The following is a 15,384-nucleotide window of genomic DNA, read 5'->3' as shown; positions in this document are numbered from 1 at the left end:
TTGTAAGTCATTTTTCTTGTAGTGTGTGACACTGGTGTATAGATCTATATGAGACTGACAACCCCGCACCTAAGCTGCTAGCTACAACTAGACCGACAAGTCTGGGGTGACAAATGTCTAACATTCCGACGCATGAAGAACGTCGCAGTAGGCCAGCTTTGGATTTAGCATGGTTGTAATAACTCATATGGGAAATCAACAATACATTCAGTTTACGGGGTAGCATGCGTTCAAATGGTTTTATATAAGAATAAAACTACTTAATACTATTTTAAGTATAGAAATACTTATGCATTTTTGGTCTTAGGGTTTTTAAGACCACAACTCATTTTAAGAAAATATTGGATTTTCTGGGAACAAATACTATCATTTTACAAGGAAAGAATTTCAGGTTTTTATCCATACAAAACTCTTATGAACTCACCAACTTAATTGTTGACACTTTTCAAAACTACTTGTATTTTCAGGAAACCGTTAAACATGTAACCACAAGGATTTTGAGGATGGACGTTACAGCGTCATGCTATTCATTTTTGTCATCATAATGTAATTGGTTTGAAACATACAATACTTGGAAACAATGTAACATTCTCAATTGTATTTATGATGGTTGTGTTTGCTTTGATCACTATTGTACACTATGTTGTGATACTGTTCATGAAGTCATCCATCCCCAAACGTTTCCGCCATCCAGGTTTGGGGGTGTGACAACATGAGTGATCTGGAGCAATATATTGTTTTTATCTGTCTATTCGCTCCACAACAAATAAGTAATCTAAAACTATTGATTATATAGACTCATTTTTAATAATCGTTAACACATGGGGTAAACTAGTAAAAGTGTTGCATCCAATAACCCTGGTGTTGATCACATTTTTCTGCTGATATTTTAATAAAACATTTTTGGGTATGGTTTTTACATCCTCTGTTGCATGAAGTTGACTGATATTTTTTGTTGGTGTTTCTGAAGTTTGATGTTAATTCCGGTGACTTCTTTTTTTTAGCTGCAATGATGTCTAACTTATTTGGAGCTTCTTTTTGTCATAGATAGTTTCTTTTAAAAAATTTATAATTGTTTTTGACATGTATTTTTTTGAACATTTGTATATTTTCCATCTTCCTAATCGCTTGTTTGTTTCTTCTATTGAACATTTCCTCCGATAAAACACCCAATTCAGTTGGTTTAGGCAAAACTGGTTACCAAGAAAAGTATGGTTATATCAAACACTTCCCCATAAATAGTGAAAAATTAGTCTTAATCACCAAAATAGCAATCAATTTTGCATGTCATATGCTATATTGCATGCCATGATTTTGGCATTAAAAACTAGGGGTGTTCATTTGGATGAATCGGTTTGATCCGATCCAATCAAGTGAATCCAAATTGATTTCGGTTTTCAAAAAATTGATCCAAATAGTCAAAACTAAATTAAAATTCGATCTGATCCGATCCAATTACAATTTAGTTCGATCGGTTTTATAATTCGGTTTTAAAAAACCGAAGCATTTTAAAACGACATATAATTATAATATTACTCAACATTACACAAGAAGCGAAAATAAATTATTTAGTTGTGATTTGAATTTTATAAACAACTACTAAGAAAACATATTATAGTTAAATATTTTATAGATAGAAAAATTTTGAGAGAAAATGCATATTAATGTTTTTTTTATTGGGTGAAACGTTTTGAACATATTTGAAAAAATAAATTACAAAATTAATAAATAACTATAGATACATATTATAAATAAATAAACAATAAATGTTTATTCGGTTTTTTTGGACTATTCAGTTCTTATTTTATAAACCAAAACCAATCCGGAATCTAAAATAATAATTCGGTTTTGTTGAAAACCAATCCAAAGATCCGAATATACGAACCAAATAGTCTAATCCAAATTGTCAAATTGGACAATTCGGTTTTATCCAAGTAGTGAACAACTCTATTGAAAACAACATAGTTTTTCGATATCCATATCATTCACGCCTAGTTTATAACAATAAGGGTAATAACCAACTTTATTTTATTCGAGTTACCTCTCGGGCAAGAAACAATGTAACTATTTATACTATATCAGAATCCATGTATATATTTGTAAACTAAGAATATATCTTCAATTCTTCCTAAAATACTAGGAATATTTCTCATGGTAAACTCATAGACATGCACTATGATTCTATTGATATCTAATTAGTTATTCCCTAGGCATGCTAGATATTCGGTATAGTACATAACATGCAAGGCATGTTGTATTTGATGCTAAGAGAAAAAAAAAAATCCACATGTGTATTACCTCACTAGGTGTGGTGAGACAGGACAATGTGACTTAATTTTAATCTCAACGTCACATTGACATGAATGTTGTAACACCTTAATTTTTTGTCTTTAGTTTTTATCCCTTTTAATAAATGAGTATATAAAATATTTTGAAAAATAAAAATAAAATAAAAACAACAAAGAGCTAGCTAGCGATCATCAAGCCTTGACTTTCAATTGCATAAATATTAGAGATAGAAAATGTGTCAATTTATGTTGATTGAGTCGTTGTAATTAGGCCTGGCAATGGAGAGGGTTTGGAGCGGATCGGCCTTGATCCAAACCCGACCCGTAACCCGCAGGGTTTTGAATGATTAAACTCATACCCGTTTCCACCGGATCAACGGATTTCAACCCTTTTACCCGACCCATTTACAATATTAAGTTTAGGCTATAATTATTCATTAAAACACATATAACATGATCACTAAAACCAAAAAATTTTCACTCCAAAACAAACATCAATTATAGTTATATAAATAACTTTTCCAATGTATTATGATTGTGGAATGTCGATCACTCGATTGCAGCCTTTTCTTCTTCTTGAATCTTGATTGAAACCCTTTTTCTTCTTGCTCTTGAGTCTTGATTGTGGAATATCGATTTCATAGTCGATTTCAAAAGATTATAGAGTCGATTATATTGGGAGTCGACTGCAATCGGCAATTTGGATTAGGAACTGAACTGAGAAGTTGAAGTAGAACGTCTAACAGTCTAACTCCTTGACTTCTATATGTGAAGATTGATAAATGTATTATTTATTATAATTAATTAATTTATATTTGAAATTTTTAGATGGGGCAGGTCATAAACGGATCGGATCGATAGTGATCCATACCCGACCCTTTTAATAAAAGGGTTAACGTGTATGGGTCGTTAACGAGTAAAGGAATCATAAAATATGATCCAAACCCATTAATTTTGCACGGGTTTGGAGCGGATCAGGGTCAAAACCCGCTCCATTGCCAGGTCTAATCGTAATGATAATGTCTTGACATTTGTAATTTTCCTGCTAGCTTCCTTTCAATAACATTTCTTCTTGGTGTTAAAATAAGTGTTACACTAAAAAGAATCTTTAGAATAAATGAGATGGTTTTGACATAAAAGCTTTAAGTCTGTGAAAAAAAGTAAGATTTCAATTTAAGTTTATTTTTATGTTCATTAATTCCTGAAATTTACAAGGTTTTTCTTTTCTATTTTTGTTTTTTTATCTATGATAGTAGGTTTTCAAGTTACAATGATATACAATTCGCAAGAAAATCCTTAAATTTATAATATATTTTACATATTCACCTCAATATGTTTTTTTCATATTATACGTATTCATACAAAAAAAATGTGTTTATACATAAAAAAATATTAATATAAAAATTGTATTTACTTTCTTTTTAAATGCTAGTTCTTTAGATACAATACTCTTTTTCCTATTTATACAGTTTAAAATATAAAAATATGTTTTAGAAATATAGATGTATTTTAGAAGTGTAAATACGTTTTTTTGCATTTTCTAGAATTATTAATATGAACTATACCTTTAAATGCATAAAAATATATTGTTTAGAAGTATAAATATGTATTTTATTTATTTAAAAGTATAGACTTACAAGTATAAATACATATTTTAATGTTTTTTTTGAACAACAAATCTAATACACTCCTAAACTACTCCTAATTCTACATATATCTTTGACGTGATTTGAACCTTCAACCTCGAGAAAGAAAGACAACACTTGATATCGTTGACGTATAAGTTCTTTGGTACATATTTCTATGTTTATAGGAGTATATAAAAATATAAAAAATACATATGTATACTTTTAGAAAATATATTTATACTCTAAATATGTATTTTACTTCTAAAAACGTTTTACCAGTTAAATCATATTAATAGGAAAAAAGTATCAAAAAAAAAAAAAACTCGTATATGCAAATTTAGGATTTAAAAAGACCGTAAATACGATCTTTATTTAAACATATTTCATGTATAGATATGTTTTTTTTCTACATCAATACGTATAATATGAAAAAATAAATCGTAAAGATAACAACGTTAAAAAACTATAAGATTAAGGGTTTTCTTATGAATTTTATTTCATGGTACAGTATAAACCTGCTATCACATGTAAAAAAAAAAATATAAAAAAAACTTGTAAGGTCCACGCATTAATGAACATAATAATGGACTTAGGGTAAAACCATACTTTTCTTATAACTTATAATGACTTTTGTGTCAAAAGCCCTCATTGAGATGATTTTCAATGAACCGGTTAGACTACGTATGTCTTCATCATCAATGAAACGCGGTTAACTCTCATTATAAGATCAAAACGATGCAATCATAATATCGAACTAGGGAACTTTGACATATCCGTAGGAATAAATTAATTGTGTTATTTATTCAATGTTTTGGTTTGTTGGATCTTGACTTGTTATTTATTAAATGTTTTGGTTTGTTAGTCTTTGATAATGAACGTATAGATGAGTTGGCAGAAGCATTTATCGACAAGCGAGAGAACTACAAACGGAGCAAAAAAAGGACCGACGCAACTATTGATCCGTAATAAATTTTGGAGGCCCGCGATACATCATCGGAAAGCTCTTGATGGGCTTAAGCTCCTGACAAGTCCACTTCCCCTATGGTCGATCCTATAGGCCTCCGAATCAAGATTTCCCCTCAATTTCGATCCAATTCTAAGATTTCTACGATTCTGTTTTAATGGTAGAATATGTCATTTCTTGAATTTTAAAATTTTCCTTATTAATTTAGATGTTCGATTTCAAAATTTATTGTTAATTTCAATTTTGCAAATCTGGCCGTTCCACGCTACATATGTCCATTTGCAAGCCTTTAGAAATATCTTGAAATTCAATAATAAAACCCTTTGGGTTTTCCTTTATTTTTTGTGCTTTCATTCAGTCTTGATTTTGGCTTGTTATTTATTGAAGATGCATGCGGTCTTTGATTGTTCTTGAGTAATTGCATGTGTTATTAAATTGTACGTACATGTTCCTAGTAGCTTGAATATGGATTTGTGCTTTTATATGTGTTTAACTAACTGTGCTTTCATTGTGATTAAAAAATCGTGAAAAGGAAACACATAACGACATGCATGCACGCATAATATTAATAGGGAACTTTGGCAGATCCGTAGCACTAAAGCCCTCAACCCTTTAATAAGGCTTGAACGCCAACAATAGAAAATAATACCGAGATAATGAATTTCAAAAAAGAGAATAACTGAAATATCAACGAGTATTCTAATAAAACAAACAAATTTGATCTTGATTCTCCTTAACTAGTACCGTGCTCGAAGATCAAGTTAGAGCCTAGAATTTCGACTGAATTTGATCCACAACTTTCACCTCCACCTGAAAAGCCTTTGCCAACAGATCATCAGGGATATCAGGTTTTGCTCCAAAGATAGTATTTGCAACTGTAATAACACCTGGGTTTTGGCTGCTTAGTCCAACAATGGCAACAGCATTGCAATTTCCAACATTCCTCTGAAAGTGAACAAGACCTTCTGGGAAAACAAAAACATCACCCGTTTGAAGTACTTTACTGATTAAACGGTTTTCAGGGTTGGATGTGATGAACCCGACTTGGATGGTGCCTTCAAGGACTGTGAAAATTTCGGTGGCACGAGGATGCGTGTGAGGAGGATTAATGCCCCAAAGAGCATAGTCTACACGAGCCATTGAGATACCAAGAGTGTTGAGACCTGGTAATTGTGCAACAGTCACTGGAGTCACACGTGATCCCACTGCATTCGAGGTGTTTCCAATCAAGTTTAGTCCACTGAAGAAGAAATCAGTCGCCTGGACAAGCTTTGGATCTTTGCAAGCCAAACCGTTCACTTGCACTGTTAAAATGTAATTAAATAATAAATTGTAAGTTGAAACTGTTTGCAAGCTTGGGTACGTAATGCTTCAAATTCAAACGCATTGCAATATTACTTACCTGGGCCATTTGAGTCGGCAACACAAAAATCTTGAAGAGGGCTACTGTCGGATGCAAGGGCAATAGAACAAAATATCATGATAAGCCCAAGGAAAAGAAGATGAGAGGCCATTTCTTTAGATTGTTTGCGATGGACGCTGATCAGAAAATGGAATGGATTGATAAATGGGTTTGGTCTTGAATGCTTTTATAGTATAACACTGGGAACAGATTAGCCGTGCACCACCAACAAGTTTGATATTATATTGCTTAGTAATATTGCCTTGTGTACGATTATAACAAAGAACTTGTGGCCGTGTGGATTTGGTCAATGAAAATGCGAAATTCTTAATGCACCTTAATTGATTGTTAGCCGTTGCTTCGTTGGACTGTTATGACTAAGAATCTATGTCTGAAATCCTCGTGTGATGCATGGACTCATGCCTAACGAACATTAGACTATCAACTATAACCGGAAAATCTTATAACATGGTTTCGTTGATGTATTAATCTAATGTAAGCACCTACAAGCCTATATTTTTTTAACGGCAAAGGAAGAATCATACAAAACAAAACAGCCAGCAAGAAGCTGGAAAATGATACACATTTTAGGGACAACTTCACCAAGATAAACTTACAAGCCTAGAAGACTAGATGCACCTAGCTCAAGATAAATAGCACCAGAAATTATCCTACAAACCTATTATAAACATGAAAAGGCCTTTAGCCTAGCGGTATGGTATGTGTCATTCCTCCATGAGGTCCATGGTTCAAGTCTCATTGGGACATAGGTTGTATTAGGAATAGAAAATTAGTAGATTAGATTTGCCATTTTAAAGAGAAATCTAATATAAGTGTTCTAATATTCCCCCAATATTATCACAAAAACGATTGTAGCTTGTGTAACCGATTCTGCAGTGGCATTTGCAAAGTCTCTATATTGAGTTTCGGCGCTTGAGTGAGAAACAGTGGGTTTTCGATTGGAGAACTAAGAGTCTCTAAGGAACAAATTACTACCCGGAGGATATGGAGACCTTGATCTAATGCTCTTTTAAGATAGCATAGAATACATTTGAGGAAATTGAAATGGGTTCCCATAGCACATGCATAAATTAACATACTTGATGACACCCGACCCGGTAATAGTGTGATATTAAAGTGTTTTGGTGCTGAGTGAGAAACAATAGGTTGTTGCTTGGAGGACCAAGAGTCCTTAAGGAACATAGTACCTGGAAGTAGATCAATAAGAATCTGACCCCCCCCCCCCCACCACCACCACCACATACACACACATATAGAGTTGGTGTATGAATAAGAAGTGAAATACTAAGGTTCTGGGATATCTTCGACATTAAGATATTGTAACGTCCCATTTTCACAACAAAATTTTTTTATTTTATTTAAGTAAAGCTTCTCATTTATAAATCTATTTTGAAGAAAACCGTTTATTCCAAATACATTTATTGAAAATCAGAGTAATATTAAAGCGTGAAAGTAGGATCGCCTCAACCCACTACCACTATATGTCGACATATAAACAATCAATGACCAAGTAGGCACATAATACAGGCAAACATCAATCATACATCTCACTACCGCCTACTAGTCCTCTCACAGCATACTGTCTCACTACCAATTTGAAGGGTTTTGAGCACTATAACACTCCTATGGTGCACATGCAACCCTAGATGCTTTGGATCTAAGTTTTCTCTAATTATACATGCAATTTCATTTTTCCAAAGCATACATCCTAACTAGCATATGATGGAGGATATACAACATAAAAAAAGATTAGATGAGTACCTCTTGATGTAGTTAGTAGTTCTTGGCCTTCAAAACTTTAGCACCTCAAATGTGATGCCTCTAATGTGTCACAAACACCAAATGCAAGAGGAGGCTTATGAGAAGTGTCTAGATAGCTCAAAATCAGTTATGACTCTTCTTAGAACGCATGGGGGGGCGATTTAGGGGTTAAGGGGTTGCTTTTATAGTGTGGCAAAGACTAGGGTTTCATCCATGCAAACCCTAATGAACCATGACCCTTCATATTTCTTAGGCTCCATGGGTTAAACCTTCATGGACTATCATATAGGTTTGGCCAATCCGAATCAACCATGGATCATTAGCCCAAACTATAAGTTTTACTGATTTACTTAATCAGTCCCCATAATTTAATTAGTCTTTTTTTATCACTAAATTAATTCCAAATTAATTCTTGATCAATACTAATCAAATAATATGATTTCTCAATTAATATATTATACTTATAATATATCAAAAATCACAAATAACCTCTTTCTCAAAAGTCCATCCTATCACATTTCTCTGGTGAAGGCAACCCAAAAGGATCATGCTACTATCGGGTCAAGTACATACCAGTTATAGTTATGGGCTTAGACACCTAATCCAACAGTCTCCCACTTGGATAAGTCTAAGAACTATATCTGCCAATGCAACTTCAAAATCCGATTAGCAATTGTAGCTCTCAAAAGCCGCTGTCGAACTCTGACCTAGTCAGTGATGCGTCCTTTAGATAAGGGATCATATAATCCTCTGTTCTACAAGATATCGTGTGGACAAAGACATGGAATAAAGTCATACTCATTTGTCTAACAGTTTTTTTCCCGATTTCTGATTTGTCTGACATAGAACATAATTGAACACATCAATTTAGTCCTGACCGGGCCCGACACATAAGCCAAAACAAAATTATCGAGGGTCCCAAGATATCACTTGTAATCCTCTTAGGATAAAAGGAACAGATAAACTTCGACTTATATGCTTGTACTGGCTACTCGTTAAATCATGAACAACAATACGTTTTATGACATCAAGTTACTGATGCGTTTTTATACCATCAGTGCACAACTAAATCGTAGTCAACAACTCATATATCTTGGTTTAAGGACTATATGATATTATCGTCTCACAATCACTCGTGATAAATTCCATTAAGTGATTCATGTGAGCGTGGGTTTAATCCAATACTCAAATCTTATTTCAAGAGCACTCATGAATGTTATAGCATACGTTTGCTATGTCTAACACCGTAGACAATCTACGAGCCAATTCATGACAGTCTAGCCTCATAACCTACTTCCAAAGTATGATCGATTGTGGATAGTTTGAATAATCTTATGATTCCGAAAGTCAAAACATGCAAAAGTGAAACAATAGTAAACAATTGACACAAGACAGTAACTTTACTTATAAATAAAACTCCTTTTATTCAATCATCAAATGTCAATTACATTTTAGCTATTACAAGTTTCTAAATATTTATCTAATCACTAAAACTAATATTGTCCTTCAGCCCGATACTCTTAGCATGCTGCAAGTGCTTAACCCTACTCAGTCCCTTCGTAAGGGGATCTGCTGGGTTATCCTCTGACGATACCCAACTAACTACGAGGAGTCCTTCTACTCGATGTCTTATGAAGTGGTACTTTCTTTCGATATACCTGGATCTTCCATGATCTCTCGGTTCCTTGGTTAAGGTGACCGCCCCTTCATTATCGCAGAAAATCTCCACAGGCTCCTTTATGGATGGTACAACTCCAAGGTCTAATATGAAGTTTTTCAACCATATCGTCTCTTTCGATGCTTCGCTCGCTGCTATGTACTCCGATTCACACGTTGAATCAGCTATAGTCTCATGCTTGGAACTTTTCCATGTTACTTCTCCTCCATTTAGGGTAAACACCCAGCCCGACTGAGAGCGCAAATTATCTCTATCGGTCTGAGAACCGGCGTCACAATACCCTGTCACTCTCAAGTCATCACTCCCACCGAGGGTAAGGACCCAATCCTTAGTCCTCCGCAGGTACTTAAGAATGTTCTTTGCTGCAGTCCAATGAGCTTTACTAGGATTACCTTAATATCTGCTGACCATGCTCAAAGCAAAGGCCACATCAGGGAGAGTACAAGTCATAGCATTCATGATCGAGCCAACTGCGGAAGCATATGATACTCGACTCATCTCTATTATCTCAGCCTCTGTACTCGGACTCTGAGTCTTACTCAGTTTGGTATTGCTTTGGATAGGTAAGTCACCTTTCTTGGAATTCTCCATGTTGAAACGTTTCAACACCTTATCCAAGTAGGTACTTTGACTAAGTCCTATTAGTCTTTTACTCCTGTTTCTCAATATCCTTATCCCTAGAATGTAAGCAGCTTCCCCAAGGTCCTTCATAGCGAATCACTTCCCAAGCCAGGACTTCACCTCCTGCAAGGTTGGGATGTTGTTTCCTATGAGCACTATGTCCTCTACATATAATACCAGAAAGCTAACTATACTCCCACTAGCTTTGACATATACGCATGACTCATCTTCGTTTCTCGAAAAACAAAATTCTTTGACTTCCTCATCAAAACAAAGATTCCATCTGCGAGATGCTTGTTTCAATCCATAAATGGATTTATCAAGCTTACACACTCTATTAGGGTACTTTGCATTGACAAAACCCTCTGGCTGACACATGTAAACATCTTTAGCCAACTTTCCATTAAGGAAAGAGGTTTTAACATCCATTTGCCATATTTCATAATCATGAAATGCAGCTATGGCTAACATAACCCTTATAGATTTAATCTTCGCTACTGGTGAGAAGGTCTCATCATAGTCAACTCCCTGAGTTTGAGTAAAGCCCTTCGCAACCAGTTGCGCCTTATATGTGTGTACTTTCCCATCCATGTCGGTCTTCTTCTTGAAGATCCATTTGCACCCGACTGTCTTACGACCTGGTACATTGTCAACCAAGTTCCAAACTTGATTGTCATACATGGACTTAATCTCCCTGTCCATAGCCTCTTTCCATTTAGCATACTTGGGGCCTGCCATGGCTTCCTTGTAGTTATATGGCTCATCCAAATTTACCAGTGTGCTATCACTGATAAACGTATCACCTTCAGTAGTAATATGGAAGCCAAAAAACACAGGTGCCATCCTAACTCGAGAGGAACGTCGAAGAGGTAATGACTCGTCAATAGGTTCACCAGGAGTTTCCTCATCGGGTTGAGTGGTAGTGTTCGCAGTTCCTTCATCACTTAACTCTTGAAGCTCTTCAAGGTCAATTTGCCTCCCACTGTCCTCTTGGCATATGAGTTCTCTCTCTCAGAAAACCCCTCTCCTCGCAACGAAGACAACATTGTCACTCGGTCTGTAGAACAGATATCCAAAGGACTTATGCGGGTAGCCGATGAAATTACATCGCTCACTACGAGGTTCGAGCTTGTCGTGAGTCTCTCGTATTATGAAAGCCTCACAACCCCAAACCTTGATATGTGCTAACGAGGGAACCTTCCCTGTCCACATCTCGTGAGGTGTTTTGGCAACCTTCTTAGTAAGGACTAGATTAAGGATATATGCGGCAGTCTCTAAGGCATACCCCCAGAATGAGATAGGTAACGAAGCTCGACTCATCATGGAACGAACCATGTCCAACAAGGTTCGATTGCGTCTCTCAGCCACATCATTCAAATGTGGTGTCCTAGGCGGCGTCAACTGTGAAACGATTCCACAGTCCTTAAGATAGTCGTGAAACTCGATACTTAGATACTCACCACCTCGATCAGATCAGAACATCTTTATCTTCCTGCCCAATTGATTCTCCACTTTCTGCTTAAACTCTTTGTACTTTTCAAAGGTTTCTAACTTATGCTTGATTAAGTAGATATAGTCATATCTGTTGTAATGATCAGTAAAAGTCACATAGAAGCAGTTAGCATCCTTTGTGGCGGATCTGGAAGTTCCACACACATCGATGTGTATGAGATCCAACAAAACCTCACCCCTTTCACAAGTTCCAGTGAAGGGTGACTTGGTCATCTTTCCAAGCAAACAAGATTCGCAAGTGTCATCCGACTTTAAGTCGAATGACTCAAAGACTCCATCCTTTTGGAGTTGGGCTATGCGCTTCTTGTTGACATGTCCAAGATGACAATGCCACAAGCATGCCTTGTCCAAACCATTGGACGAATCAATATTCAACACATTATTTCCTAAGTTATCTATAACCATCAAATTTTCATATATACCATTACAAGGCAATGCTTTAAAATAAAATACACCATTATAGAAAGCATTTATAGAACCAATTTCATTATCAAATGAAAATCTGAAACCTTGTTTATACAAACCATGAAAAGAAATAATGTTTCTCGCCATATCTGACGAGTAACAACAATTATTCAACTCTAAATTTAACCCACTACTAAGAAATAAAGAATAAACTCCAATCTTGGTCACAGGCGACACTTTCTGTCACACCCCCGAAACCAGACGGCGGAAACGTCCGAGGGCTCGCGTGACTTAAATTGAATATCATCACAATGAATATAAATGAATCATAACATAAACATCACCATGCATCAATACATTACAACTGATATTGTTCACATCCAGTACATTGTTTTAAACATTACACATTCATAAGATAAATTGTTCGAGAGTTTTTAAAACATAGCATCCTAACGTACTTGATATTACTCTGCAGCTTACCTGTTTTTTGAGAATACAAGTTATTTTGAAAAACGTCAACATATGAAATGTTGGTGAGTTCATAAGCAGGGTTGTGATAAAAATGATCTGTGTAGTTTATAAAACCCAGAAAATCCGATATTTTCTGAAAAGACAGTTGTTTATCAAAGTGTGGAGATCCATAAGTTGATGCATGAATGATTTCAAAACGTGTATAAAAGGGAGTTTTGTATTATAATTATAGAAGGATACAAGCGAGTGATGTTGATTTCCTCGAAAAACCTGATGTTTTCCAAATACATAAAATACAATTACTTCTCAAATTGTTATACTGCCACAATGAATGATTTTGATTACTCTTCCTTGATTATTCGGATGGTATTGGATTAATTAATTTTTGTGAGTCGTTATAACCATGCATAATAATGACTAGTTCGTCTGTCTTGGCTACCTATCGTGCGCCGGGATTGATCTTAAGATTTTGTCACCCTAGACTGGCCAAGTCTAACTGTAGCAAACAGCTGAGGTGTGGGGGAGTCACCCCCGTATAGATCTATACACAAACTCTCGCTCTCCTTCCAGGAGACTTTGATTATAACTACAGACTACGAACGACCCTTGGAGGTATCGCCTGTTATTACTCACTTAACCCAAATAACATTGATTACTATTGATTAACGACCTGAATTTGTTTACTTTGATTACGCATAAGCCTAACAAACGAGGAGAAGAGGAAAACAAAGTCCTGCTACTTTCGTGAGTTATTTCAGGCTGTTGGGTATACGAAGGACACGTTGGTCCATTTCGCATTTGATTACTTGGACCTTACTAGCAGTGCTAGTGGGCCACTAAGGCCCAATAGCACTTAAAAGCCATTGAGGGTCCCTTTAATATGAAATTGGGTCATCGAAGGCCCAATAACATTTATTATTATTATCTCTTGGGCCCGAAAATCATGTGGATGGATCACAAAGGCCCAACAAGCATGATTGGAACTTTCAAGCCCAGAGTTTTGAATGTTTACTTGTTTTAGGTATTGCATAATTGTTGGATGGTTTGATTGAACGATTGTTATTTTTGTATCGATTCGAGACCGGTCGATTTGTTTATAACGATATTTGGATTTATACGTGTATTCATCTTTCAATTTTTGTAAGTCGTAGTTTAGTATTTTTGACTCAATATTCTAGAAATAAAATAATTGACTTAAGAATATTGGTTTGACCTTTTCAGCGCTTCTTTAATAAAAATGACAATTTTAGTCCCTTATATAAAAAAAGACATTTTTGCCCTTAAACTCTTTTCTTGACACTTTTGAATCATAGACTTGTTCAAATGATATTTTTAGCTCAAACTTATTCTTTGGCAGTTTCAGCCCTTCCAGAAAAGTGTTTTTCGGTTAAAGCCCAAACTTTTGCAATTTTTACAATTTTGGCCCAAAATCCAAAAACTTTACATTTTTTATCCTTTTTGGAAAAGACAAGCATTTTTAACCCTTGAAATAGTTTTGTTTAACTCTTTATCCCTTGTTTTAAAGAATTTACCATTTCAGCCCTTTAAAAGTCATATTTTTCGCAACTTTGGGCTTAATGGGCCGAAAAGCCCAAAAATTGGTCCATTAAGCTAATATTTACATTTCAAGTCCCTTGAAGAGCATAATATTCATAAAAACATTTGTTGTAACTGTTTTGACTCTTTTGACCCTTAAGAAAACCGTAAATGACAATTTTTAACCCAACTTTTGTTTATTTGACAATTTAAGCCCAAAAATGGGTTTTTATGTTGCAATACGTTTATCATAATCTTAGAAGTTAATATTCTTGACTTGTTTAGTGTAATATAACTTAGATCATGTTTGTTTTCCTTCTTATGGCATAGATCTCGAGATTTTTTCCCTTTTGATTACATATTCATCACAAAAACACATAAAATCACACATACATGCATAAAATCATACATAGCATACACATACACATAGATCTACACATTTTCTTGTATTCTCCACCCATAAAACATATAAAAACCGAAAAGAGAGGGGTATGAACTCACCTTTGTTTGTTGTTTTCGATTTAGGAGGAAGAAATGAAGAAAATTTGGTCCTAGCAAGCCTTCTTGGAAGATCTCGAACTTAGAGGTTTCTAAGATGGTGATCATGAGTTTAAATGAGTTAAGGAGAGATTTTTGATAATACAAAGAATCTAGATCATGGATCCAAGCATGAACTTACCTAAGATGATGATTTTTGTGGAATAACCTCCTTGGAATGCTTCTAACTCTCGAAAATTTGATGAAGAAGAAGGAGTGTTTCTTTGAGAGTGTTTGAGTGAAATGTGTGTGTGTGTCTTTCCCTTTGTGGTTCTCGGCCGAATGAAGAAAAAGAGAGAAGGAGAAGAGAGAGTGATGATAAGATGGTTGCTTGGAAATATGAGTTATTGCATGGAGAACCAAAATATAATAAGGAGGTGGCAAGTGGAAAGTCAACTCTTTCCCCCCTCATTTGTGTAGTTGGGCCGAGAAGAGGAGAAGAAGAAAAAGAAATTGGGCCTTTTTGTGCTTAAGTCCATTTTATGGCCCAATTAGGTGATTTTTCGGCCCATTGGGCTCCCATGATGGTTTACGGCCCAATTTGTCAAAATAATGGGCTT

At 35.2% G+C, this 15,384-nt stretch overlaps 1 protein-coding gene across 1 annotated transcript; it reads right to left on the bottom strand.

Moving 5' to 3' along the window:
• Window positions 1-5,648: 5,648 nt before the first annotated feature.
• On the bottom strand, window positions 5,649-6,394 carry LOC145133295 (putative germin-like protein 2-3). The gene is made up of 2 exons (XM_079068239.1): window positions 6,283-6,394; window positions 5,649-6,184 (listed from the first exon to the last, which is right to left on the bottom strand). The coding sequence occupies exons 1-2, from the start codon at window positions 6,392-6,394 to the stop codon at window positions 5,649-5,651; spliced, it is 648 nt and encodes a 215-aa protein (XP_078924365.1).
• Window positions 6,395-15,384: the final 8,990 nt, after the last annotated feature.

Source organism: Lactuca virosa, chromosome 8 (assembly GCF_052849685.1).
Source record: "Lactuca virosa cultivar CGN04683 chromosome 8, Lactuca_virosa_CGN04683_v6, whole genome shotgun sequence".
NCBI classification, from domain to species: domain Eukaryota; kingdom Viridiplantae; phylum Streptophyta; class Magnoliopsida; order Asterales; family Asteraceae; genus Lactuca; species Lactuca virosa.
Note: the sequence above shows the minus strand (reverse complement) of the source record. Positions and strands in the feature narration are given on the sequence as shown.

Bases quoted from the DNA above. Each gene is read 5' to 3' on its own strand.
- LOC145133295 (XM_079068239.1), bottom strand. From the start codon at position 6,394: ATGGCCTCTCATCTTCTTTTCCTTGGGCTTATCATGATATTTTGTTCT. The intron at 6,185-6,282 runs GTAAGTAATATT...ACATTTTAACAG, and splicing joins TGCCGACTCAAATGGCCCAG to TGCAAGTGAACGGTTTGGCT.